We start from the raw sequence: 27,760 nt of genomic DNA on the forward strand, positions 1-27,760 counted from the left end.
TGAGGTTATGGAACAAGCCTATAGTGAGGAGGAAAGGAATTGNATTATTCATACTAGCGATGAGTTTTGAAGTAGATTTGAAAATTTTTCATGTTCCAAGTTTTCTTCACTTTTTTCCCCTGTTGAATAATAACGAAACACCATTGGAATTACACATAACTGCAAGTGCAATTATCATTTTCTTTTTTCTCTTATTGATAGACCACTCATTAGCAAGATCTATAAATTGAAAGGCAAGAATAGGCGTAAAGGGCAGTGAGTGTGAAGAGGCAATGAGTGTAGAGAGTCTGAACGAGTTTGTTATAAGAATATACTCGTGGCTGATATTTAGAGGAGGGATTTGATGTCAGTTAATATAGAATAATTAGTATATGGTCAAGAGAGAGAGTAGGAGGTGATTATCAAGTAAATTCTTCATAGGTCATTAAGAGAGCCTCCCCAACTCCTCGAACTGTTGAGAATCTATATGTTGAGTGTTTTGCTTGTTCAATTCTTATTTCAATCCTTTATTAATACTATTTCAGTTCTATCAGTGTGTGTATTTTGTTTGCTATTGCTCGTGTGTATTGTGGTTGGTGTTTGGATTTATTTCACACGGCGCTGTTGAAGAGTTAGGTGAAGAAATATTAATGGGTGTCTTTGGCAATGGGCTTAAAGAGGAGATTAGAGTTGAGTTGAGGTTGTTAAGGCCCAATTCACTTCAAGAGGTTATTGAGTAGGCCTATAGGGTGGAGGAAAAAAATTGGGTTCTTGACAAATGCTAGCTCAAGTTCTTTAAGGCCCAAAAGGATAAGAGAGCCCTATTCTAAAGTATCCAGTGGCCCAAATCTAACCCGACCCATTTGGTGGCCCAATTCATCAAAAAACCTAGAAACCTTCCACTTTACAATGACACAACCACCAGATAGAAGAGAGAGAATGTCAGAGACAGGGGCTTCGAGCTTTAGAGGAGAGAATTTTCAGTGTCTTTCGGAGGTCGATAACCAGTATAAGAGGGAAAGGGGACTTTGTTTTCGATGTGATGAAAAGTTTGACCCAAATCATTGTTGTAAGAGCAAGTCATTATAGATTATGTTGGCATGGGAAGATGACAACTCTGAGAAAGTTGAACCCACTCTTGATGACAATGAGATACCCAACTCAGAAGGTAATGCTTTGGCCTTATCTATGAATTCTATTGTGGGTATAAATTCTGACAAAACCTTGAAGGTTAGGGAGCAAATTAGGGAGACTGATGTGGTGGTGCTAGTTGATAGTGGGGCATCCCCTAATTTTATTTCCCATGAGTTGGTGCATAGATTGGGAATTTCGGTTGAAAAAGGGAAGTTGTTTGGAGTTATGGTGGGCAATGAGGTCACAATGAAGGGTGATGGGGTGTGTAAAAGGGTTCATTTGGAGGTATAGGGGGTTAGAATTGTGCAGGATTTTTTCCCTTTTGAGTTAGGAGGTGCTAATGTTGTGTTGGGTGTTACGTGGTTGAGTTCATTAGGCGATTTTTGTGCCAATTGGAAGAATTTGACAATGAAATTTGAGGTGGATGGTGCCAGAGCTAGCTTACAGGGAGATCCCTCTTTGGTGAAGACAGTGGTTTCCCTTAAATCCATGTTACGGTCAATTAGTAACACAAGGGGAGGATACTTGGTAGAATGTTGTTCGATTGAGAGTAGGATTGTACCAAAAGAAAAGGATGTCAATCCTAGAGTTGTAGCAGTTTTGGATTAGTATACACACCTATTCAATTAGCCATCCAAACTACCCCCACAACATCCTCAAGACCATGCCATAATCCTTAAAGAGGGAGCCTAACACCCCAACATTAGACCTTATAGGTACCCCTATTTCTAGAAAAATGAAATTGAAAAGTTGATGAAAGAGATGTTAGCAGCAAGAATTATCCAGTCTAGTACTAGCCCATTCGCCAACCCGGTGTTGTTAGTCAAGAAAAAAGACGGAAGTTTGAGGTTTTGTGTAGACTATAGGGCCCACAATGAAATAACCATCCCCGACAAATTCCCTATTACTACCAACGAAGAGTTGTTGGACGAATTAGTGGGAGCAACAATATTCTCGAAGTTGGATCTTAGGTCGAGGTACCACCAAATTAGAGTCAAGGAGGATGACATTCCCAAAACAGCATTCCGAACGCATGAAGGACACTATGAGTTCCTAGTCATGCCTTTCGGCTTGACCAATGCCCTTTCCACATTTCAGTCACTGATGAACACCACCTTTAAGCTAGTCATGTGGAAGTTTGTGTTGGTTTTTTTTAAATGATATTATCATCTACAGCCCGAATTTGGAGTCCCACTTAACACACCTCCAACAAGCCCTTCGGATATTGGAAGAGAATAACTTGGTAGTAAATAAGAAGAAATGTTTATTTGGGTAGCAGAAACTAGAGTACTTGGGTCACTTAATTTCAGCTAAAGGTGTAGAGGCCGACCCCAGAAAATTGCAACTATGGTTTCTTGGCTAATTCCAACAAATGTGAAGAGTTTATGTGGATTTTTGGGGCTAATGGGGTACTACTGTAGGTTCGTTAAAGGGTATGGGAGTATAGCTCAACCACTCACTATGTTGCTCAAGAAAGACTCCTTTTATTGGAGTGGGGAGGCATAACAGGCCTTTGAAAAGCTTAAGGAGGCTATGACCTCTATCCCGGTTTTTGCAACCCCTAATTTCAAGATTCCTTTTGAGGTGCAAACAAATGCATCAGGCCAAGGCATAGGGTAGTCTTAGTCCAACAATCCCATCCCATCGCTTACTTGAGTAAGGTATGTTCACCCTAAGCTAAATAGAAATCAGTCTATGAGAGGGAGTTAATGGTCGTCATCTTTGCGGTGCACAAATGGAGTCCTTACTTGTTGGGTAGGAAGTTCATCATCAAAATTGATCAAAGAAGTCTCCAATTCCTCAAGGATCAGCAGATTAAGACTCTGGAGCAATAGAAATGGTTGTCCAAGCTGATGGGTTTTACGTTTGACATCCATTATTGGTTGGGAACCGCCAATAAGGTGGATGACGCCTTATCCAAAAGAGAGGAGGGACCAAAACTGAATTCTCTATCAGTGACCCAGTTTGTAGAATATGAGGACTTGGCAAATGAAGCTCAACAAGATCCCAAGCTTCAACACCTTATTCAGGACCTGATTATGGATCCAAACAATTGACCCAATTACAAGCTCCGCCCTAGTTGTTTATTGTACAAGGGTAGTTTAGTTTTGCCTAAGGGCTCATGGTTTATTCCTAAGTTAGTGACTGAATTTCATTCAAGTCCAGCAAGGGGTCATTCTGAATTCTTTCGGACATACAAAAAGGTGGCAAACGTGGCTTATTGGGTAGGCATTAAGAGGGATGTTCAGAATTTTGTGAAAACTAATTCCATATGTCAAGTCAACAAGCATTCAACTCTGAAACCTACGGGGCTGCTTCAACCTCTATCCATTCCGTCTCAATCATTCGATGATTTGACAATGGATTTCATTGGCGGCCTTTCTTGGGCTAAGGGGTTCAATAACATTTTGGTGGTAGTGGATAAACTGACCATGTACAGCCATTTTCTTCTCCTATCCCACCCTTACAATGCCAAAGAGGTGGCCTTGGTTTTTATGAAGGAGATTGTGAAGCTTCATGGCTTTCCAAAGTCCATAATTTCTGACAGAGACAGACTTTTTATGAGCCAATTTGGCAGGAAATCTTCAGAGTTTCTGAGACAGCTTTGAAATTCAGTTCTGCTTACCATCCGCAAACGAATGGCCAATCCGAAGTGGTGAATAGATGCTTAGAGGCATATCTACGTTGTTTCTGCAGTTCACAGCCTCATCACTAGCCAAATTGGTTGTCTTAGGCTAAATTTTGGTACAACACGACATATCATCGTTCAACCAAGATGACTCCCTTCAAAGCTCTATACAGTCGTAACCCACTGATCCTTTTTAAGTTCATCGATTGCCCTTCTCCAATGGAGGATGTGAACCACCTGATTCTTGAGCGCAATGCCATCATCCAAGAACTCAAACACAACCTGGAAATTGCACAAGTCCATATGAAAGAACATGCAGACCACCACCGACAGGATATCCAATTTTCTCTAGGTGATCATGTTTACCTTAAGCTCCAGCCCTAAAAATTTAAGTCCCTAGCCAAAAAATTAAATGAAAAACTTAGTCCAAGGTTTATGGGCCTTTCAGGGTGCTGGAAAAAATCTGTCAGGTGGCCTACAAGCTGGAACTACCCCCCACAGCCCGTATTCATCCCCGTTTTTCATGTTTCACAACTGAAACGCAGCCTGCACAGTTCAATACCCATTCAACCTTTGCCCTCTTTTCTCACGGAAGACCTAGAACTCCAGGTTCAACCAACCAAGGTCCTAGCTATGCAGACCCTTTTCTATGGTTCCAAGGACGTCCTCATCCATTGGCAAGATAAGGTCATCAACACCCAGTTCCCTCAAGGGAGGCTCCCCAGCTCCTTGAACTGCTAGGAATCTATCTGTTGAGTGTTTTGCTTATTCAATTGTTATTTCAATCATTTATTAATACTATTTCAGTTCTATCAGAGTGCGCATTTTGTTTGCTATTGCTCTTGCGTATTGCGGTTGACGTTTAGATTTATTTTACAGGAGGTTCCATCACTTATCAAGTGCGACCCATTAGTTCACAATCTATGTTTGCTTGATCCTTGCAAAAGGAACGAGTAAAAAGGTGAGATAAAGATAGAGACTTCAGTCCATAACCATTCACTGTGACTAATTCCATCATAAATTAAGCTTACAAGCTGCATTTCATTTTCATCTCAACAGTAGTCAACTGCTGGAATGAAAGTCAGAAAAACAAACATTAATTCAGCATCTAAAATTAGATGAATATGAAACCATAAGTAGTTAATAACAAGAACTCAAATTAAGTGATCTTCATACCATTAACAGCAGGACAAAGAAAATCGTTGGGAGCTGTAAACGTCATACAACTCAAGGTGTAATCTTGATGTAAAAGCAACCCTAACATCAGTACTGACATTATGGAAAAACAAATTTAGACTAAAAACTAAATGTATATCCTCTTCAAAATTTACGTAATGTACGAAAACACAAATTTTCAACCTATACCATCCAAAGTATAATGCTAGAATCAATCATCGAACCAAGGCTGTAGGCACTACAAAAAGAATGTTCTTGCTCTCGGTAACAGATAATGGTGAGGTATAACGCCTCTTTTCTGTATTTACTCAAAACAAGAACTCAATATGTATACTCTAGTTAGGACTCTCCAGAGAAATCATTTGAAGAATTCAGAAAATCAACAATTGCCTGTGAAGTCCAGACAGCTGCTTTTAAGAGAGTGAGAAGCTGATGTTGTCTTGATCAACTAACTGCACTGGTGTTGCGAAGTTATGTCAACATTCTTGTCAATAATATGACATCGCTATTAAGAGAGTTAGCTACGCTAAGAGCTCCCTAGCTTTCTGAACTGCTTTAACATAGTAATACAGTCTCCAAAGTGTTATATTATCCTGAAAAACAATATTTTGCAAAGGATTAATAATTCTATATAGACTCACAATTGATGTCATGTTGTTGGTTCTTTACCTCTTTTTCTAAATCAACAAAATATTCATCAGAAGATTGGGGTTCTGCCGATTTATTATGTCGGACAATTTCAACGACACGGTCAAGGTTATTCGGCGGTAGCTTTTGAATCATTTTCCGAAGCTCGTGCTTCTCAGAAAGTGTCATAGGTCTGTAGATTGGAATTCAAAATTTGAGTCAAGCAGAAAAAGGTGTTAAAATATGCCATTTTATATGTATCCAACAGGAAAACAAGAGGACAGCACAACAATACAGCTAAGATTGCTAAATGCCCTAACATGCTAAGTAAAGGCAAAACACTAAACATAAAACCACGGTACATAAAACACAAAAAGATACCCACTTTTTTACTATTAACCAATTTAAGCAGGAACTAAAAACTCAGATACTAGCACTCAAAAGAAAAAGTGGAGAGGACAAGCATTATCCTAAACTGGTTTTCCGTATAATATAAAATAGACTGGGATAATTAAATTTGGAGAAAGTTAGAATGTCCTAAGCTCCTGTTTTAATTACTCCCCAAACGAATCTTTGATCAATTAACTGTTAATAGTTGAAGTAATGTTACACATCTTAAGTTTTATCCCAAATTTTTTACCCAGATGTCTCTTCCAATGTAAGAGTGACATGTGATGTGAAGGATATGGTAATAACAGATAGATAGACATCGCCTACGGCGAAAACTTTGACATAAGACATGAGACATAACATTTAGCCTTTTAGATGACATGGGTGAAGGAAACCAGATAAATATCTTATTATTAGGTATGAATGCATGTGCATGAGCACCTTAAGTGTTATTTCTTCACACAAGTTTTGTACGAAGTCATTAGCATCAGTGACCATATCTTAGAAGTAAATATACATTTAAATTGCAATTTGATCTGATCTTATCTTAATTCTTGACTCTTGAAACCAATAGATCCCATGAGCCAATATAGTTTTGGAAAACACATAATTAACTTACATTTAAACAAATTCCGTGAAAAAAATAAAAATAAAAATACCTGCACTTTGACACCACAGCATTAAGAAGTTCTTCAAGCTGTTGTTCCATGTGCCCTAGCTAGAAAATGATAATTTAACTTCAGTTTAGTTATAATGTACAAATGACTCACTGTTCATACTATAGGAACCGTAAAGTTAAAAAGATAGTCCTGAAATTGAGCCATAGACGCATTGCTAAATACAGAAATATTATACTATTTGCAAAACATTAGATTAAAATTCAGAAGCCTACTGTTGCTGAGAGTTCATCAAAATATTTTTTCAACATCTCCTCAACCTGCAAGCTGTCATTCTCTAGAAGGAACTGCAAATCACCATCCACCTAGAAAGAAGACAAGAAGATGGAAACAAGATACCTCAACGAGAATTTCTCAAGATATAATACCAAGAACACAATGCCAACCATGTAAAAACAGTAAAAGTATTAGTACCAAACACCATGAAAAAGCAAGAAGCAAAATAACCTCTTTACAAGATTCAGAATTGAGGGGATTGGGATGTGCAGGGATGCTGGTTGAGGAGAAGGAAGAAGATGTCTTATGTTTCTTAAAAGGAACTTCCACTGCATGACCCTTGGATGCTGTACCAATATCACTTGATAAAGACTTCTTATTTCTGATTTGAGATTGTAACTGACACATGGCTATAACAGGATCCAACATCTGCATTCAACATGTTAAACAATTATTGAAACTTTTAAATTGTGAAGGAATATATTTAGTTAACAGGCTAGCCATGACCCTGGCTCACTACAAAGGAAATAAACTTTGTCTCCTTGAGGTCTCATCAAATGTGCATGAATGATCATTACAAATACGTACACATTTTTAAGGACTAGACTGACATCAAACCAATCCAAGCCAAGGAGTATACCCCAATCAATAAACATCATCTAATCACTGCCAAGGTTCATTCCTAATAATTCAATCAATAATTCTTGGTCAAAATAACTTACATAATGGTTCTCAATCAAATCACAAACTTCACTAATCTGTCCATTTCAAATGGACCAAAGTAAAAATCATTGCAACCTAATAGTATTGCATACAATATATCAGTATTAGTGTTGAACTAATATCATAAGTGCAAAAACAAAATCTAGAAGTATATTTCCACAATCCAATTGTGGGTATAAAAAGGAGTAGAAAGCTGAAAATACCTCATCAACTTCCGGTGTGAGATCAAACACACCCTGCCTTAGTAATGACTTCAATCTTTCCTTTTTGAAATCTGAAAGCCCAGCTCCAATGCTGTCACTAAAAGAAGAACTAGCACCACTACCTCTACCATCAATTGTATCCTGGCCTCTGACCTCGCCACATTTTCTTTTACTCATTTCAGGGGTTTGTACAGTAAAAGGCAGGAAATCTTCATCTTGTGATAAGAGCTCTTTTACTTCACATGTATAGTAACCAAAGTAATCTGGTCCTACTTTACCATGACCTCTGGATGCAGCAAAACTTTTAGGAGCTTCTGACATAACTGAGAAGGCCACAGCAGTCCTGCACATAACAACCACATTTCACCCACAGAAATAGGTACCATCATTTGAATGAATGATAATCAAATGGTCAATATTTATATGAGCAGATTGAGAACCTAATTTGAATTAAACCAAACGTCAACACAAGTTAGATTTAAAGAATATAGCAAGAGAAGCAAAATATCTTACAAGAAATCAAAGGGACTCACCTACTTTAACCTAATTTTTTTATACACCAGAATAAACATGTAAGACAACCAAGTAAATTTCTTGGTATGAAGGCACTATGTCAAAAGAAGACAGGCATGTCAATTTTCTTTTTGCACTACTCTAAAGCATAACTAAGCATGCCCAATGAGCAAAAGGTGTACAAGAAATATAAGAAGCTAAGGGAAACCCCACTCTATTGTAGAATCATTTAAATGAAGCCACCAGCATTTACATAAACCATTGTGAAAAAGAATAAGATGATGATTAAAAAGCCTATGGTGCCCTTGAAAACATGTTTGATATAATATTAAAAACGATGGTCAACTAAAAAACAAAGCAAAAATTTCAGAGTTTACCCTAATTCTTAGGGTTCTTACTCGAAAACTATTGTTAAAAACATTTCAACCAAAATCGTTTTCTTAAAAAAAATTTTATCCCTAATTTACAAAAACAAGGAATTGTAATGGAATTCAAAGCCAAATGGACCCTTATTTTAAGCTAATTCAGTATACTAACATTCAGTTCCTATCGTATAGACATGTGCAACTAATCATATTATGGTAACCTCTAAGCCTCCTCTTCCTTTGTACTCTTTTAACTTCCTAAAATCAATAAAGCGACCGTATTTTCCAAACTACATTGATAGCTAATAAATCAATCCTCCTCAGGTTTCAAAATTTCCTAGCATAACAGTAAAACTACACTATTTACGAGAAGAATAAGAAGATTATATTTATTGGTAAAAACCAAAAACCTAAAGGCGGATTTTGATCTGAAACAGAATTGTAATCAATACGAAGAGAAACTCACTGACCTAAGTTGCCGAAACAGCTGAAAATCTTATAAAACTCAAGATTTTGTTTTGCCGCCGAAATTATTTTCTTGCTCTTATCTGTTTTTTTGGAGCCAAGGCCCCTTCTGCTCCTCTTCCTGCCCGGCTCTCCTTCACGGAGAAGACGATCGGTTTTTCTTTATTTCGTTTTCGGATTTTAACAGATTCCAACATGTAATATCGCGGTTTGTTTTATTATTTTAAGTGTGTTTTTGAAATATTATTGTAAGATTTGAAAATAAAATAAAAAATTTTGGTACGTTAATTCAGCTAAACACCCAAATAATAAAAAGTTTATAAATTGATCAAAATACCCTCACACACCTATACTTGCTAGATTTCGATTACCACCATCGGAATCTGATGTCATTGTGCACAACTAGTTAGATTGACCAATCATGTGCCGTTATGACCTTTTTCAGTCAGATTCATCACGGATTTGGTTGAAAAATATCAGATCTAGGGTCAAATATCTGGTCGTTAACAGTCAGATCTTTGGCCACATTTGAAAAAAGATATGATCGTTGTTGATAGTCAACGATGATCATATATTAGCCGTCATTGATGGCCAGATGTGGCTACGGATCTGGCCGTCAACGTTGGCCGTGGATCTAGTCTTTTCCAGCGAAATACGTGATGGATCTGGCTGGAAAAGATCAGATCGACGCACTACTGGCCAGATCGAGCCAATAGTGCACCATTACACCAAATTTCGGCCACCTTTCGACGATGATTACTGGAATCTGACAAATGTGGGTGGGTGGGGGTGTTTTTGTTAATTCATAAAAAAATTTGTTGGAGGTATTTAGTTAAATTAACTAAAGGTGGAACATTTGGGCCGGGTTAGGCAGGTCAACCCTAACCTGGCCCGTAAAAATGCAGGTTAAACCCGAACCGCCAAGATAGCGGCTCGGGTTGACCCTAATCCGGTAGCAACCCCCAGGCGGGCCGGGTCGCACAATGGCAACCCGCAACCTAATGGGTTGCTGTTTTGTCTCTTTTGCAAGAGACCCGCCAATCGGTCGGGTTGGCCGAAAAAAATAAAATAAATAAAATAAATAAAATAAAACATTTTATTTTATTTTATTTTTCAAATTACCCCTTTACCCTTGAAATATAGCCATTGAATGGGTCTTTTTCGTCATTTTTCTTTCCCATTTTTTCCTATAAATTGGTTCTAAACTCTCACATTTTTCTCACAACTCAAATTCTCTCATATTCTCTAATCTCTAATCTCTCAATTATTCATTTATTCTCTTAACCTCTTTGTTATAAATTTGCTCGTATTTTAATTTTTATTAGTTTTTGCAATTTTTAATTCATATTTCCAATTTTCCAAATTCCAATTTCCATATTCCAATTCTCTTTCTTTAATTTTATTTCTTCTACATCAATTTTTTTTTTCAACTACAATGGATAGATATTTCTCTCCCATCAATTACAATGATGACGGAAACTACTATCCTAGTCCTAGTTCCGCTGATTTTACTAACATAAATGCAGGAGGAGATTCAAATAGTCCCGCTTTCCCATTCTTAGAATCCGATACACCTCAAAATATGCCCCCGATTCCAACAGCTTCCGGTGGTTCTAGAAGTCATCCTCGTAATCGTCGTGTTCATCCAACTTCATCTCAAGCTGAGGCAGGATCATCAACTGCCGTCGAAAGCAAAGACAGACACACATCAGACGTTTGGGCGCATTTCGACAAGTTTTATGAGACAGAAAATGGCGTTCAAGTCAAAAAAGGGAGATGCAAATACTGTGGAAATATTTATAAAACTAATTCAGGTAATGGTACTAGTACTTTAAAAATGCATGCTAATAAACATATTAATCAACATGGAAATAGAGAAAGCAATCAAACTCAAATAACTAAGATGGGTACTAATTGGCATTATAATTCTGATGTATATAGGGAACAGTTGGCTTTATATATTGTTGCAACTGATCAACCTATTAATATGGCTGAAAATAAATATTTTGAAAGATTTGTTCAAAATTCATTTTTTCCAGGATTTAAAAGTTATTCTAAAACTGCAACTAGAAATGATTTAATAAAATTGTTTAAAAAAATGAAATTATAATTAAAAATAAAATACATACTTGTCATGTTAGTGTGGCTCTAACTGCCGATATTTGGAGTGGTAGAGCTAAACAAGATTATATTTGTGTGACTAGTCATTATTTTGATAATGAATGTAAATTAAATAAATCTTTATTAGGATTTAGATTAATGGATGTTGATCATAGTGGTGAACAAATTTATAATAAAATTATTGAAGTTTTAAAAGATTATGACATTATTAGGAAAGTGATAAGTTTAACTTTAGATAATGCAAGTTCTAATAGTAAAGCTATAGATTATTTTCAAAGTAATTATTCATTATATAACAATTTGAAGTTTTTTTACCAATGTTGTGCATATCATGTTATTAATTTAATTGTAAAAAGTGGTATGAAAACAATTAAAGAAAATATTAATAGAATTAGAGATTGTTTAGCTTGGATTACTAGTAGTAATAAAAGAAATGCCGAATTTCAAGACGCTTATATAAAATCAAATATGTCTCCTAGAACTTTTGCATTAGACATACCTGTTAGATAAAATAGTATTTATTTAATGCTTAATTCATGTTTACCTTATGCTAATATAATTAGTTATTTTGTAGCAAATAATAGAGGTCCTCATTATTTGGTAGAAAATGATTGGCAAAGAGCTAAGGTATTTCATTCTTTTCTTAAAACTTTTTACCAATCCACTTTACAACTTTCTGGTGTGTATTATCCTACTAGTCCATTGGTAATACATACAATTATAAAAATTTCCGAGTTATTTATAAAAAACAAAGACAATGTAATTTTAAATGCACCAATAAAGGCAATGGAAATTTTTTTTTTTTTTTAAATATTGGGAACCCATTCCTTTTATTTATTGTTTAGGTGCTATATTTGATCCTAGAATTAAATTAGCAGGTTTAGAAAATGGTTTTGACAATTTATATGAAAATTTACAAACCGAAGCATATGCCAATCAAATAGGAGACGTAAAAAATACACTTTTTTAAGTATATTTCCAGTATGAGAACAGGTATGGGAACCCGCAAAGAGGCGAAACATCCAGGGAAGCTGCATTAGAAGAAACAAATGAAGACTTCTACTCTTGGGGTGCACTGAATAGGCCGAAGAGGACACGAATCCGAAGCACAACCTCCTCTTCAGAAGCTCCACCAATAACAACAACTAATGTACTGTCTTCTATGCAGTCGCAGAGTAATGAGCTTCAACAATATTTGGCAACCCCTGAAATGTTACCAGTAAATCTACAACAGAGAGCCAACATTGATCTCTTAGACTATTGGAGAGCCATAAAATGTATTTTTTCGGTATTATCAAGACTTGTCTTGGATATTTTCGCTGTTCCCGTCTCATCCGAACAAACATTTAGTGCAAGTGGAAGAATTTTAAATGAAATGAGGACTAAACTTTCACCACAAATGATTGAAGTCCTCACATGTCTTTGAGATTGGGAACGGTCGCGCCATCAAGATCAATACGAGGTTGTCGACGATACTTTGATAGAATCATTTCAATTTTGTAATATAGATGATACGGATGAGGGAGGTCCTAGTGAACCCCAAATTAGTTGCTTTGTAAATTTTAACTTGACAAATTAATTGTCAATTATAGCACTCTTTTTTTCTTACCAAGTTTTTGTCCTATTGGATTTTTCTTGGTGAGGTTTTTAACGAGGCAATAATTATTGTAATTTCTTATTTTATTTTTTAATAAATGAATAAATTTAATTATTCTTATATTACAATTTTAATGTATTAAAATTGAATTAATATTTGGAATGTTAACAAAAAAAAAATTAATTTAATTTAATTATTGATATTTGAAAAGAAATTAACAATTAACTAAAAACAATTACATTTATAAATTGTTAATTATTCATTTGAAAAGTTAATTAAACATTTAAACTTAAACAAAATTAAACAAAACAAAATTAAAAAAACAAAAATCAAAAAGCGAGTTAACCCGTGCCTAACCCGGCAGGTTAGGGTTGGTGGTTCTAGTTGGGCCAGCCAATTCCTGTCACCGGGCGGGTCAGAACCGACCCGTCATTAACAGCAACCCGCCACGGGCCGGGTCGGGTTGAACCGGACGGGTTGCTTTCCACCTCTAAAATTAACAAACCTATGGGGGTTTAAAAAGTTGAATATTATAGGATATGATTTTGAGAGTAAAGAAACAAACATCCATTTTTTTTAGAATAGGAATAGAGTATTTTGAAAAAAAAAAAAAAAATTCAACAAATTTAATATAATAGAATAGATGTTGTAATAACGGCAAACAGAAATGAAGAAGATAACACCGTCTAGCCACGTTAATTAATAATTCAAGAAAGGGTAATGCTATTTGTACAAACTTACATGGCACACCATGTGAGTGTCGCGGGACATAAAAGGCCCACATAACATTAACATGATATTAAGTTACGTGGGTTCCAATACCACATGACATGTTTTGTGGTATGCTACGTAAGTTTGTACAAACTCTCTTTATACAAACAGTTTGTACAAATAGCATTACCTATAATGAAAATTTGGAGGTCATTTTACTTATTAAATTTATCTTGATTCAACATATGAGCTTTTCACAAAGGATTAACAAAGGTTAATTTGGTCTTTATTAAATCTAATAATAAAAATTTAATGTGAATCAACAAAACAAGACAAAATCAAACATAAGACAATTACTTTACTTTACATAAAGAGAAGCAGAATGGACATGTGGCAATGGCATGAGAAAAGTATTTTGTTACTGTCGGGATGATAACAATTTCATTCCTATTAAATACCAATTTGCTCCTCAAAAATTTCTAATAACCCAAATACCTAGGGGTAAGCAGTTTCGGGTACCCTACATTTTTCAGAGGAATAGAAACCAGAACCATACAGTATAGATTCCTAAAAAAAGGAACTGAAATGAAAACCGCACAGTGCAGGTTCCTAAATTCAAGGAACCGAAACCTAAAATGCGGGTTCCAGTTCCTTTCCCGGGTATCCTATAAAAAATTAATTACCCTCCTATTAGTTTAAAAAATAACAAAAATACCTTAAAAGTTTACAAATACACCCCTAACAAATTTTGATTACTCATTCATTTGTATCTAATGTGACTTATAAATCTTTTAATCTCTAGACAACACTTGAATTCAATCAATTTATCACAATTCACATAAAATTCCTCAATCAAAACAAAAACACAAACAATTAATTAAACAATCATACTATAAATTTATAATTTAATATTATAATTAATCAAATTTCTAATCATTTAATTAAGTATTGTACTAATGTTTATAATAGAATATTATAATTAATTAAATAATCATACTATAAATCTATAATGTAATGTTATAATTAATTAATTTTTTAATCATTCAATTAAGTAAATTACTAATGTAATGTTATAAATTTATAATTAATCAAGTAATCATTTATCTATGTAATGTTATAATTAATTAAATGATTATAATATAATATAATGTTATAATTAATAAGTAATTATTTAATTATAATGTAAGTAATCATTTGTTTATAACGTAATGTCATAATTAATTAAGTAATTATTTAATTATGTAATATTATAATTAATTACATGATCAAACTATAATGTAATGTTATAATGAATTGAGTAATCATACTATAAATCTTTAATGTAATATTATAATTAATTAAGTGATTATTTAATTAAGTAATCAACTGTTTATAACGTAATGTTATAATTAATTAAGTAATCATACTATAAATTAATAATGTAATATTATAATTAATTAAATTTCTAATCATTTAATTAAGTATTGTGCTAATGTAGTAAATTACTAATGTTTATAATATAATATTATAATTAATTAAATAATCATTTAATTATGTGATCATACTATAATGAATTGAGTAATCATACTATAAATCTTTAATATAATATTATAATTAATTAAATTTATAATCATTTAATTAAATATTGTAGTAATGTTTATAATGGAATGTTATAATTAATTAAGTAATCATTTATTTATAATGTAATGTTATAATTAATTAAGTAATTAATGTAATGTTATAATTAATTAAATTTTTAATTTTTTAATTAAGTAATATACTAAATTATTAATGTAATGTTATAAACTTATAATTAATTAAGTAATCATTTAATTATAATGTAATGATATAGTTAGAACTTGATAATTGAAGTAAATAACTAAATATTATATTATTATTCAATCAAATATATTATTTTATTCAAAAATAATTCTTTTAATAACATTAAAACACTTTTATTTGGTCATAATTCCAATTATACACTTAATTAATCAAAATTTATATTAATATATTATAATATATTAAAGTTTTGTATATAGTGTAGTTTATATCTAATAAATATAATTGTATATCTATTTAAGGCTGAACGATTGTACCCACCCATAGTTTTCCGTAAAGACAAGTTGGTATCCAAAAAGTTTGGAAATGACAAACGCCTACTTTCCGTTAATATTTATTGGTTAAGTTTAAACTGAAGAAAGATAAAATAGTAAATTTAAAAACAAATAAAGGGCAATTATGTCATTTTACCGCTTTCTTCTTCAGTTAAAAGCTTGAAAGTCCCATTTGCGTCAGGTAACTGTTCAATCAAATGCCTGAAGCCCTGAACGGAATATAAATTAGATTCAAAGGAAATTTTATAAAATTAATAATTGACAAGGAACACAAAAACGATTTTAATTCCTGTTATGGATTCAAGCGTTTCACAATTCATGACAACTAATCACAATCAGTGGGATTTTGAATTGAATGTCAACTCAATTCTTTCTACACTATGAATGTTGCATTATAAGTTCAGATATTTTCTTGCCATTAAAGATCTCTTTGTTTCTATCCTGATATTTTTTGGAATCTGGATTTCTGGGTTTGAGTTGTTTTTTCTTTTTTCGATCTCAGTTTGTTTCAGTCCACCTTTCTTCTTCAAAGCCACCACCGTCGGTATTTTTGCTTGCTTTCTTTCCATTTTCCTTCACCTTTTCAGTTGATCTCACCTCCCATCACCATCCTCCTCCATCCCCAGCAGGATTTGACCACCCCTGTCACCACCGTTCAACTCCCCATCCTCTCCTCTTCAAAACGCATCTCTCCATTAACCCTCCCCACTCGTCGTTTGTCGCTCGTGACCTGCATCTGTCGCCGCGAGACAGTCACGTTTTGCGACCTTTTCTTTTGCGCTTTGTTGGTTTTTTGATGTTTGATTGGTGGGTTACTGTTTAGAAGTGTTGGTGTTGCTGTTGTGGTGTGGTGTTTTTTTAGTAGCCGGCCGTTCCCCCATCGCTTCAACCTTGTTGCTTCATCGTCGCCCACCACCTGTCTGACCTTTTGAGCATCCAGCTCCCAGTCTGCTCAATAACCAACTGTTGGAGTCTGGGTTTGTTGGTGAGTGATTGTAAGATTTCCCGGCCATGCCCCCGCCACCGGCGACCAAAAGTTTTCTGGTTTTGAAAACGTCCACTTTTTTTTCTCAACTAACTAAGCAATTGCAATTACCATACTATCCTTCAGCAGACAGAATTCGCTAACATAACTTGATGGAAAGTGGGTATTTGTCAATTGTCATTGCCAAACTTTTTAGGTACCAACTTGTCTTTATGACAAATTATAGGTAGGTGCATGTCGTTCAACCTTTATTTAATTGGGTTGTTGTAAAAATTTAACTTTTTCCATTTTAAATTTTTTTTATTTGTAAAATTACAGTAGACCCTCCATTCTTCACAGATATTTTTTCAGCCTAAGTTCCAAAACAGGGTACCCACTGCAAGTTCCAAGCTGGGTACCCACTACAGGTTCTTTTTAGTTTTTTTTAGGTTTCGGTTTCGGTTTCAGTTCTTTCACATGTAGGAACCGGAATCGAAACCGCACAGTATCAGTTCCAAAAAAATGGAACTGGAACCTACCTACACAGTGTCGGTTCAGGGTAGGTTTTGGTTCTGGTTTCGATTCTACCCGCAGGTTCCTGTTCAGCCCGCTACCCGTGCTCACCCTAATACATTACTTATAAATAAAGATTAAAGACCATAATGTTATGGACTAAAGGTTACTTAAGCCAAACCTTAAGAACTAAATTGTTATTTTCCCCAGTTCCGTATCTTTGGACCTGTGTACTAAAAGTTTTAACATTTATCACAATATTAGAGATGATATCAAATTAGTCTTGGTGTTCTGCATTTAAGTTAAAATAACTTTACAATATGTTAGGAAACAATAACATTATGAAATATTAGAGCTTTATTGGTACATTCTATGTTATAACAAACAAGAGCTCGAATCAATTTATAAGTTTGAGTTTCTTCAATAAATAAATTTGTTGAAATAGTGTCACAATTGATAAAACTCTGATTCTAGACAAGTGATGGTAACTACCAAGTTGAATTACAATAAGGGTAGAAGGAATTTCTGGTGGAGCAATGAAATGTGTAGAGATCGACAAAATCACCAACGGTGAAAGCACTCTATTGGGCCGACAATGACACTGAGAGATAGAAGCTAAAGGAACAAATGGAATTAGATACTCTAATAGTCCTAGCCATAAACAATGGATACTAGACCTTATACGTATCGGCTGCGCAGTGTTAGTGTTAAGTTAACACGTTTAGCTCAAGCCTTGTGTTTCTAGACCCGTGATGGAAACTACCAAGCTGAAGCGCAGTAAGGGCAAAGGGAATTTCCAGTGGAGCACTGAAATGTGTAGAGACTGACAAAATCATTAACGGTGAAAACACTTTATTGGGCCGACACTGACACTAAGAGACGAAAGCTAGAGGAGCGAAAAGAATTAGATACTCTAAGGGTCCGCTTGTGAGTTTCATAGTAGCGGTTATGAGGGTAAACTACTGTAGCGGTTTTGAGGGTAAACCATCGTAGCGGTTTTGATGAGTTTTTAGTAGCTGTTTTTAAAACACCCAACCTGTGCTTGAGAGTTTATTTTTTAGAGGTTCTAACAGTTTTTTAAAATGATAAATTTACATATATACCCATAAAAATACTCTAACTCTAACTAGTACTTTGGAGTTTTGTTTTTTCAGTTATAAGGTAAGAGTTCTTTATTTGTTTTCTACTTATTAGTATTTTATAACTTCAAATGTGATAAAGTTTTCTTATCATTCTTCGCCATTCTTTGCAGCATCTAGAATGATTGAAAAATTGTAACTCTACTTCTCCAAGAAAGCATCTAGAAATGAGATTTTAATAATTTTTTTTTTTTTTATGATTGCTTAAAATCGTTTTATATTTAATATGGTTGAAAACTTGCATAATATGATTATTATTATTATTATTATTATTTTGGATGTAATTGGGATAGTTTTATAGTGGATAGGATATTTGTGGAATAAAATTTTAAAATCAACCAAAACACCCTGATTTTGGGTGTTTTATAAACCCCTTAAAAATACACTACATTGGTTCTAGGGGATTTTTGAGTCAGTCAAAACTAATACATAAAAAATCTGGCAAGTAATGGTTTAAAAACACCTCAAAACCAGTCTAATTAAAAATCCCTCAAAACCAGTATAAAAAAAACTTCTAAGCATACCCTTAATAGTCCTAACCATAAACAATGGATACTAGACCTTATGGGTATCGACCATGCAATGCCACTGTTGTAGCTGACTCGTTTACCTGAAGCTTTAGGAATGGTGTCTCAATTTTTGTAACACGCCGTGTTTATTTGGACGAGAATTGCTATGCTTCCTCTCTCATTTACATATTTCATGTCCAAAAAGCAAAAGAAGATCTGAAATAGCAAGACTTAATGAACCCCAAGCTTTAGAATAGTGTCACAATTTGTGTAGCACGCCGTACTATTTGGACGAGACTATGCTATGCCTCCTCTCTCATTTACTTATTTCGTGTCCAAAAAGCAAAAGAAGATCTGAAATAGGAAGACTTAATGAACCCCAACGTTACTTCAATTGTCAGTCCCTGAATCCCTTTATTTAGACCATTAGATTCTACTTTTCTACGGCTTCTTGGATGCACCAAATTAATCCATTTAGCAAGGTATTTTTATTTTGTTTTCCCAGGAACCTTTCCACAATTATAAAAGAAGCAAAGAACAAAGCACTAACACAGTTCATTTTTCAACCTTTATTTTTCCCTTTGTTTTATTCCCATCATGAACTTGAAACCAATATTGTCAAGCAAGGAAGCTGGAAGCACAACAAATGTTTTTAATTCTCTGAAAAATTTGCAAAAACACAAATCACGTTTTTAAGAGATAAAGATCGATTGAAGACATTGAATATTGCATAAGCTACTGGTTTAGATTTGTGGGGCTGCAGAAAAAGCGATAAAGTGATTGTGTAACAATCAAATTCTCTTAAGGATAAAACCCAATTGGAAGCAAGGAAGTTGATTCAGCTAGCTTTATTCCATTTCTGAGATTTATATAAAGGCTGAGGTTGTTGCAAGAAAGCATAAAGCCATTCCTCCACTAAATTCTCTAAACCTTGAAGCTTTTACTGAGTGATTGACATGGCCAGCAACCAGCAAGCGCCGGGCAACCAGCAGCCATTGGTGGGGAGCCAACAACAAGGCAACCTACAGCCACTGAATGTGTTACAACCACAACAACCTTCCGGCGTACCGTCAATAATGATGAACCAACCCAACCTGCAGTCAATGCCATTGTCCGCCAGACAACCGACCGCCAACATGCCGTTGATGGGCAGTCTGAAACCATCCAATGTGCCAGGACTACAACCCCAGCAAAATCCAACCAATGTGCAACCATTTTTCCCCAGCCAACAAACCCCTGCCAATTTACAGCCAAACATTGGCAGCCAGCAGAACCCCACAAATGTGCAGCCACACCAGCAGCACCCTGCAGCCAACGTGCAGCAGCCGCACACGGCCAGCCACCAAAGTCCTAGCAATGTGCACACACAGACTGGCGGCCATCAAACTCCAGGAGGCAATTTGCAGCACTATATGGGCCTGCAACGACCAATTTCTGGTATTATGCAGCCACAACTGGCAAGCAAGCCACCAGCAGCCAACCCTCTAATTCAGTCAGCTATCAAACATGGTATGGGACCGACAGCGAGAGGCGACAGACTCATGTTCTCAACATCTGATGACAATGTCATGTTGAGGCAAATCCAGGGAACCCATGTTCCTGATGGACGTGAATTCAATGTCAAACCACTTCTTGATATCGTTGAGAACATCTTTAAACAAGCTGTCCCAGGTGTTGAGGCCATCAGCGCACAGGTAACAGTCTAATGCTAAACTAATCTCTTCTATTTTTTTCAGTTAATTTGAGAATAACCTTGTTGATTAATTAAATAGTTTTGCTCATCCATTTAACTTGTATTTGAAGGAATTGCTAGCAATCACAGACACTGATGACAAGACATACCAAACCAGTGTCATTGGCATGCTCGAGGCCTTGGCCTATCTCATTGATCGAATTTCTTGCGAGGTTATAAATCAAAATAAATATTGAAATTTCTCTCTGCACATATTATAAATTTTCATTTAAGTATGTGATTAATTGGTTCTATATCATTAATGTTCACAGATAACATGCAAGTGCTCTGGTGGTGGGGATACACATGCAACTGCAATATCAATATTGAACATGTTATCAAGTTTTTCATGGGATGCCAAATTGGCGTTAGCCTTGTCGGCTTTCGCAGTGACCTACGGCGAGTTCTGGCTTGTTGCCCAGAGTTACACTTCAAACCAACTTGCCAAAGCTGTGGCGATCCTGAAGCAATTACCTGAGATCTTGGAAAACACTAGTGTGTTAAAACCTCAGTTTGATGCAATTAAAAACCTAATCAAAGCAATGGTAGATATCAGCAAATGCATTGTTGAGTTCAGGCAGCTACCAACTCATTACATTACACCAGATGTTGAAGCACTATCCACGGCCATGGCTCATATACCAGTTGCTGTGTACTGGACCATCAGAAGTATTTTGGCTTGTGCTTCCCAACTAACAGGCCTTACTTTGTTGGGACGAGAGTAAGTATAATTTTTATATCCTAGTTATAATGATCAACCTGATAATTAACACCCTGATCTTGCTTTTTTCATATGCATGCTTCTGAATTTACTGCCAGTGAGCTGCTTTTTTGGGCTTCTTTATTGGGTTTCTGAATCTAGATAATAAAAGATAAGAAATAGGATCCTTTTTATGAATGCCAATGAGCTTCTTTGTTGGGCTACAGGCACATGGTATCAACTACAGAAGCTTGGGAGCTATCCAGCTTGGCTCACAAGCTCAGCAACATGCACAGCCACCTCTTAACTCAACTGCAGAGCTGCCACAAGCACATAGGTGAGTTAAAACTCTGTGCAAATTTGTAGATGAATATGTCACAAGTAATGCAACATTATGTATGGAATGAAAGATGGATATTTATGGTATCACCATTTGACACAGACGAAAAGAAACATCTTGAAGCTTATCAAAATCTTTTGCATTTGTTCGATATGGTCCACATTGACAACATGAGGATTATCAAGGCTTTAATCTACCAGAAGGATGACCTGTTGCCACTTGTTGATGGATCCACCAAGAGAAGGGTTTGTTCAAGTTCTCCTTACTTTTTCTCTACTAATTTGACTATCTATTCAACTAACTCTTCGTGTTCCATCTGGTGCTGATTTAAATATTTACCTTCTGCATGATAATTATAAAAATAGGTAAGCCTGGAGGTTCTGAAGCGAAAGAATGTGTTACTGCTCATATCAGACCTAGATATCTCGCAAGAGGAGCTTTCAATTCTTGAACAGATATATACTGAGGGCCGATCACACCCGACAAGGCAGGAGAGTCAGTACGAGGTGGTGTGGCTCCCAATTCTGGACCCAACCATCAATTGGACTGATGCCAAGCAAAAGCAATTGGAGACTCTGCAGACTGTTATGCCATGGTATACAGTGCACCACCCTTCACTGATTGATAGGGCTGTAATAAAATTCATCAAGGATGTGTGGCATTTTGGGAAAAGGCCTATTCTTGTGGTGTTAGACCCACAAGGACGTGTTGTGAGCCCCAATGCACTCCACATGATGTGGATTTGGGGGACTTTGGCCTTCCCTTTCACCACAGCAAGAGAGGAGGCATTATGGAAGGAAGAGACTTGGAAGCTTGAATTGTTGGTGGACGGCATTGACCCAACCGTTGTCAACTGGGTATACATCTTCTCCATCATATGTTCTTGTGCATAGTGATTTTAAGTTGTGCATCTATCTTTGCATGGCTGAATGTACTAATATTTGAAATTTCTTGATTGGCCAGATAGTGGAAGGAAGACACATTTGCTTGTATGGAGGAGAGGACATTGAATGGATCAGAAAATTTACAAACGCTGCAAATGCTGTTGCTGACGCAGCAAATATTTCCCTGGGAATGGTCTATGTGGGAAAGAGCAACCCAAAAGAGCGTGTTCGCAGGATTTCCGCAACCATAGCTGCGGAAAAACTCAGCTACGTCATGAGCGGCTTAACCGAAATTTGGTACTTCTGGGTTAGGATTGAGAGCATGTGGCACTCCAAAAATCAGCTGCGCAGAACCGTTGAGAATGACCATATAATGAGCGAAATCATGACGATGCTCAGCTACGATGGCAGTGAAGGCGGATGGGCAGTGTTCGGTAAAGGATCATCCGAAATGATCAGAGCAAAGGGAAGTACATTTTTAACTTGTTTGCAAGAGCATAATGCATGGAAGAACGAAGTACCGCGAAAGGGCTTTCTGCCAGCAATGAGTGATTATCTGACGCAGCTGTACTCACCGCATCACTGCAGCCGACTGGTGCTGCCAGGTACCGCTGGAATGATACCAGAAAAAGTGGTTTGCTCAGAATGTGGTCGCACCATGGAGAGGTATATCATGTATCAATGCTGTGATGAATAAACAGCAAGCTGCTGCCAATGATGCAATACTACTATATGCATAGTAAGACTGCTTGCAATGAGTAGCAAGTTTGGAATAATATTAATTACCAAGTGTGAGTTAAGTGTTTTTTTCATATTATTCTCTGTTATCGTACTTTATATTTAAGGAAACAGTGTGTATCCATCTTTATTCCAAAGTTTGAATAAATTGTTCCTTCAATCTCTGTGTCTGTAACTTTCTTGTCTTGGGAATATGCAAGGGAAAAATTTAGGATCAATTGGTTGGATGAGAGCTTAATTAGGTTTCACTATGTTTTAGCCTGATTTTTGTATAATTTTTTTTTTTCTTTTTCTGAAATCCAGTGATATTGTAAAGTGCAAAGTCAATCAGGCCAATTTATCAAGGCAAAGCAATGATTCCCAAAACAAAGAAGCCACATACTACTGTATCATGTTATCATTTGAAGCAAAAAATACAATTAAAAGAAATTGAGTGGAATATTAAAAAGATAATTCAAATGACATATATTCATGTAATCAATTGAAAGAATTAAAAAATATCTCCTCATTCCCAGTTAATTAGAGAAAAAAAGGGAGATAATGGGATCAAGATTCAGTAATTCAAAGTGACCCAACGGTCAACCAGGATTCTTGGATATATTACTCAAGAATTTCTTAGTTTGATCCACGTGGGTTACTAATAAGAGCGGTTATTGAGGGTTCCCTCGTTCAGTTGTCAACTTCAAGTCTTAGAGAATTAGTTAAGTAGAGAACTCAATCCTCCTCTTTCTAAATTGTTTTCATTAGCCCATCTCCAGAATAACTTTGCTGAATTAAGGTTATTTACTTGGCTGATGAGTCGCAGGTCAGACATCCCAACAGCAAATTATTAATCAATTATGGTTTATATCACTTTATTTCCCTGGTAGCTGTGGCTCAGTTGATTAATATTTAATTAAAAAAGGACTAAAATAAAGAATGAAGTCTCCCTTTTCTCTTGGTTTTGGATAAAAAGTTTTACAGAATGTATAATCAAGACTGCAAATTCCTCTTAAAGCTCACAAATTCCTCTTTACTCATTTGGATGTGTGATTTTGAAACCTTGTTTTCAGGTAAAGTTAAAGGGAGCAGAATAAAGCCAAAGGCTTCTTTTTAACTGTTAGCAATATTTTAATTGCAATCGAAGCAAGGAAGTTGATTCTCATGAGGCTTTACTCCATTTCTAAGATTTCTTTCTCTTCTTTTGATTATATCAACAATATCCAAATTTTGCTAGAAACAGAAGTCTACCTAGCTGAGAGCATTCAACAATGGCTGAGGCTCTTCTGAAGGCCACTCTTCTGAGCCAAATTCAGGCCACACATAAGTGTGATGAACGAATCCTTGAAGAAGTCGAAAATCTTCTCTGCCTCATTGAAGACATTCTTGATCATCCTTTCCAGGATGATGATAATGCCAAGGTATACATTTACTAATCCATTTGATTTGAATAATTGGTCAACTATATTGTGATTCACTCTATGAATGGAGCTCGTTTGTGTTACTAAATTAATTTACTCCTTTTATCTTTTTATCTTTTCTGATTTTGTTTTGTGTCTGTAACTGCAGGATGAACAACTACGCAAAGAGGAAAAAACCCGCAAAAGACAAGTTACTTCCATGCTTGAGGAACACAACTACACCATTGACAGCATTGGCTACGAGGTATTAACTTAATTTTCCAAATTCAGAGCATTACAAAAAAAGAGTTCACTGCTTCATGCCCATTTGAGAATCAAATATCTTCTAGTTACTTACAATAGAATATGAAATTGCAGATAGCGAATAAGATCTCTAGTAGAGAGAATTCAGACATAATAACATTGGACATACTCAACTTGTTAAGCAACTATGAATGGAATGCTAAATTGGTGCTGGTTCTAGCAGCTTTCGCTTTTAACTATGGTGAATCCTGGGACCTGGTTTTTTTATCAGAAAAACGCACCGGCACAAATAAACTTAGTCCCCAGCTTGATGCACTTAAGCATCTGGTTAAGGCAATGTTGGACTTGACCTGGTGCATTGCTAGGATCAAGAAACCATCCTCCAGAGAGATGTCTGACATCTCAATACATGCTACCTATTGGATCATCAAAAGTGTTGTGGCTTGTGCATCTCAGATTACTAGCTTCACCGATATGGGTTTTGGGTATGTATTTGTTTCTCATGATAATTATACAATCATTTATTCAATTGTTAGTAGTGAACATACTATTATTTCAGTTACGAAATATCAGAGGAAGGAGAAGAAGAAGAAGAAGAAGAAAAAGAAGAGTTATCCGGCTTGGGCTGCTTGGCAGAAGAACTCGTAAAGCTCCAATGTGAATTCTATGAAACGATGCGTAAGCCACTCATTGATATCAGCTGTATGGAAGTATATGTTGCAATTCTGTCTCACGAAATCACCATTTGACACAGGAAAGGTACCAGATGAAGCTTATAAGGACTTTTTGCGCATGTACGATGTGAACAGCATTGGCATCTTGGGGGTTATCAACTCTTTTTTTAACGAGGAGAATAACCAGCTGCCGCTTGTTCATGGAGCCACCAAGAGAAAGGTTTGTTCTTGTTCACTTTTTCTTTATCTTCTTGACATAACTGAAGTTATACGTTACCTTTGTCAAAAATAAGGTATTCAACCTGTTCAAAAAATCACAAGTTTGATGAAACACGAATCTCTTTTTCACAAATTTAGCATTTTTAAGTAGTGTAAACTCTAAAGCAAGAATAACAGGACTTCCAGAAATAAAAGAGAAATTTTGAGAAGGAATTTTTCTCAGCACTCTCTTATTATATCATTTATATCTTCCAAAGTTATGGTTCTAATTAAGCATTCACCTTGGTCATGAGAATTAAATAGGTAAAGCTTGACGTCCTAGAGGAAAAACATGTCCTGCTGCTCATATCAGACCTAGATATCTCACAAGAAGAGATTTCCATTCTTGAAAAGATATACCTTCAGGATCAGGAGAGTCGGCCGTATGAGGTAGTGTGGCTCCCAATTCTAGACCCAAAAACCAGATGGAATACTCTTGACAAGCAAAAGAAATTTAAGAGTCTTCAGGAAGCTATGAAATGGTATAGTGTGCAGCAACCTTCATTGATTGATACGAATGTCATAAAATTTATAAAGGAAAAGTGGGATTTTCAAAAGGAGCGTGTTGTTGTGCCGTTAGACCAAAAAGGACAGGTTTTAAGTCCCAGTAATGCACTCCATTTGATGTGGATTTGGGGTAATAAGGCCTTCCCTTTCACCGAAGAAATGGAGGAAGAGTTATGGAAGAAAGCAACTTGGTGTCTTGAATTCCTGGTGGATGACATTGACAAAGTGATTCTCAAATGGGTATACATACCTCTCTCTGAATTGTGCACGATGCTTTTGAATTTTTTTTTTTTTTTTTGGTCTTAATTATTAACAAGGATGCTTGTATTTACTAATATTTGAAATTTCTTGTTTGACCAGATAGCAGAAGGAAGACACATTTGCTTGTATGGAGGAGAGGACATAAAATGGATCCGAAAATTTACAAAAACTGCACATTGTGTTGCTGAAGAAGCAGGTATCGCCCTGGGAATGGTTTATGTGGGAAAGAGCAATCGAAATCATAGTGTTCGCAGGAACACCGCAACCGTAGCTGTGGAGAAACTCAGCCACTACTGGAGTGACTCAACCTCAATTTGGCACTTCTGGGTTAGGCTGAAGAGCATGAAGCGCTCCAAAGATAAGCTGCGCAAAACTGTTGAAAATGACCAAATAATGCGCGAAATCTCGACAATGCTCAGCTATGATAACAGTAAATATGGATGGGCCTTGTTTGCTAAAGGTTCCACCGAAATGGTGGGTTTTCTGCCGGCACTACGTGATCACCTTAAGCGGCTCTCAGTACCAGATTATCAAATAAGTGAACTGCCAATAACGGAGCCAGATAATCTATCAAGTGAACTGCAAGTAAAGCAGCTCTCAGAACCGTATCGGCAACCGTACCAAATTGTGCTACCCGTTAATGGTGCGACCGCACCAGAAGGAAGGCATTGCGATAAATGTAGCCGCCCCATGGAGATGAGGTTCATCATATATGAGTGCTCCTCGTGCACTGATGAATAAATAAACAGCTCAGAAGAGCCACATGTTATGTTATATTACCAATGATGCAATACTGCTAGCTTAGCTTCATGCATGGTGAGATTGCTTGCAGTGAGTAGGAAGTTTGGAATAATACTAATTACTGAGTGTGAGTGTGAGTGTGAGTGTGAGTGTTAAGAAACAGTCAGTGTGTTCGTTCTCTTGTTCGCTATGCTTTGAATAAATTGTTTGTTTGTTCTTTCAAGCTCTCTATCTGCAGTTGCCCTACCATGGATATGCTAAAGGAGAAATCAGAAAACATTTAAAGACAGGGAATGATGGATCAGAGTTGGCTCATTAAATCAATACAACTTTAATTACTTTTGAGAATTATCTCAAATTTCCCCTGAAATTATACTTAATTATCGCTGCCCTCCTTTAAAGTCATTGTAATTAGAGAAACCATGTAGGAGATCAGCCAAGAGAGGAACCGACTTTATCTCTTCTCCGCTCTCCGTTGGCCTTTGTCATCACCTCCCCTTACCGTCGTTGTCCACCACCTCCACGATTGTTTGATATT

The 27,760-nt window shown here is 36.0% G+C and overlaps 3 protein-coding genes across 3 annotated transcripts; 2 read left to right on the forward strand and 1 right to left on the reverse strand.

The window, feature by feature from the left end:
* Positions 1-4,901: 4,901 nt before the first annotated feature.
* LOC116123438 lies at positions 4,902-9,307 on the reverse strand. The gene is made up of 7 exons (XM_031409211.1): positions 9,103-9,307; positions 7,755-8,097; positions 7,060-7,257; positions 6,828-6,917; positions 6,595-6,653; positions 5,588-5,738; positions 4,902-5,511 (listed from the first exon to the last, which is right to left on the reverse strand). The coding sequence occupies exons 2-7, from the start codon at positions 8,073-8,075 to the stop codon at positions 5,440-5,442; spliced, it is 891 nt and encodes a 296-aa protein (XP_031265071.1). The 5' UTR covers positions 8,076-8,097; positions 9,103-9,307; the 3' UTR covers positions 4,902-5,439.
* A 10,353-nt stretch (positions 9,308-19,660) lies between these two features.
* LOC116123334 (protein SIEVE ELEMENT OCCLUSION B-like) lies at positions 19,661-23,356 on the forward strand. Its single transcript, XM_031409125.1, has 7 exons — positions 19,661-20,438; positions 20,548-20,649; positions 20,749-21,197; positions 21,404-21,513; positions 21,619-21,761; positions 21,882-22,373; positions 22,480-23,356. The coding sequence occupies exons 1-7, from the start codon at positions 19,701-19,703 to the stop codon at positions 23,095-23,097; spliced, it is 2,652 nt and encodes an 883-aa protein (XP_031264985.1). The 5' UTR covers positions 19,661-19,700; the 3' UTR covers positions 23,098-23,356.
* Positions 23,357-24,322: 966 nt separating this feature from the next.
* LOC116123447 (protein SIEVE ELEMENT OCCLUSION B-like) lies at positions 24,323-27,445 on the forward strand. The gene is made up of 7 exons (XM_031409225.1): positions 24,323-24,538; positions 24,687-24,782; positions 24,896-25,266; positions 25,341-25,459; positions 25,536-25,675; positions 25,978-26,460; positions 26,581-27,445. Exons 1-7 carry the CDS (start codon positions 24,389-24,391, stop codon positions 27,220-27,222), a joined length of 2,001 nt encoding a protein of 666 aa, XP_031265085.1. The 5' UTR covers positions 24,323-24,388; the 3' UTR covers positions 27,223-27,445.
* Positions 27,446-27,760: the final 315 nt, after the last annotated feature.

Source organism: Pistacia vera, unplaced genomic scaffold (assembly GCF_008641045.1).
Source record: "Pistacia vera cultivar Batoury unplaced genomic scaffold, PisVer_v2 Contig142, whole genome shotgun sequence".
In the NCBI taxonomy this organism is placed as follows: domain Eukaryota; kingdom Viridiplantae; phylum Streptophyta; class Magnoliopsida; order Sapindales; family Anacardiaceae; genus Pistacia; species Pistacia vera.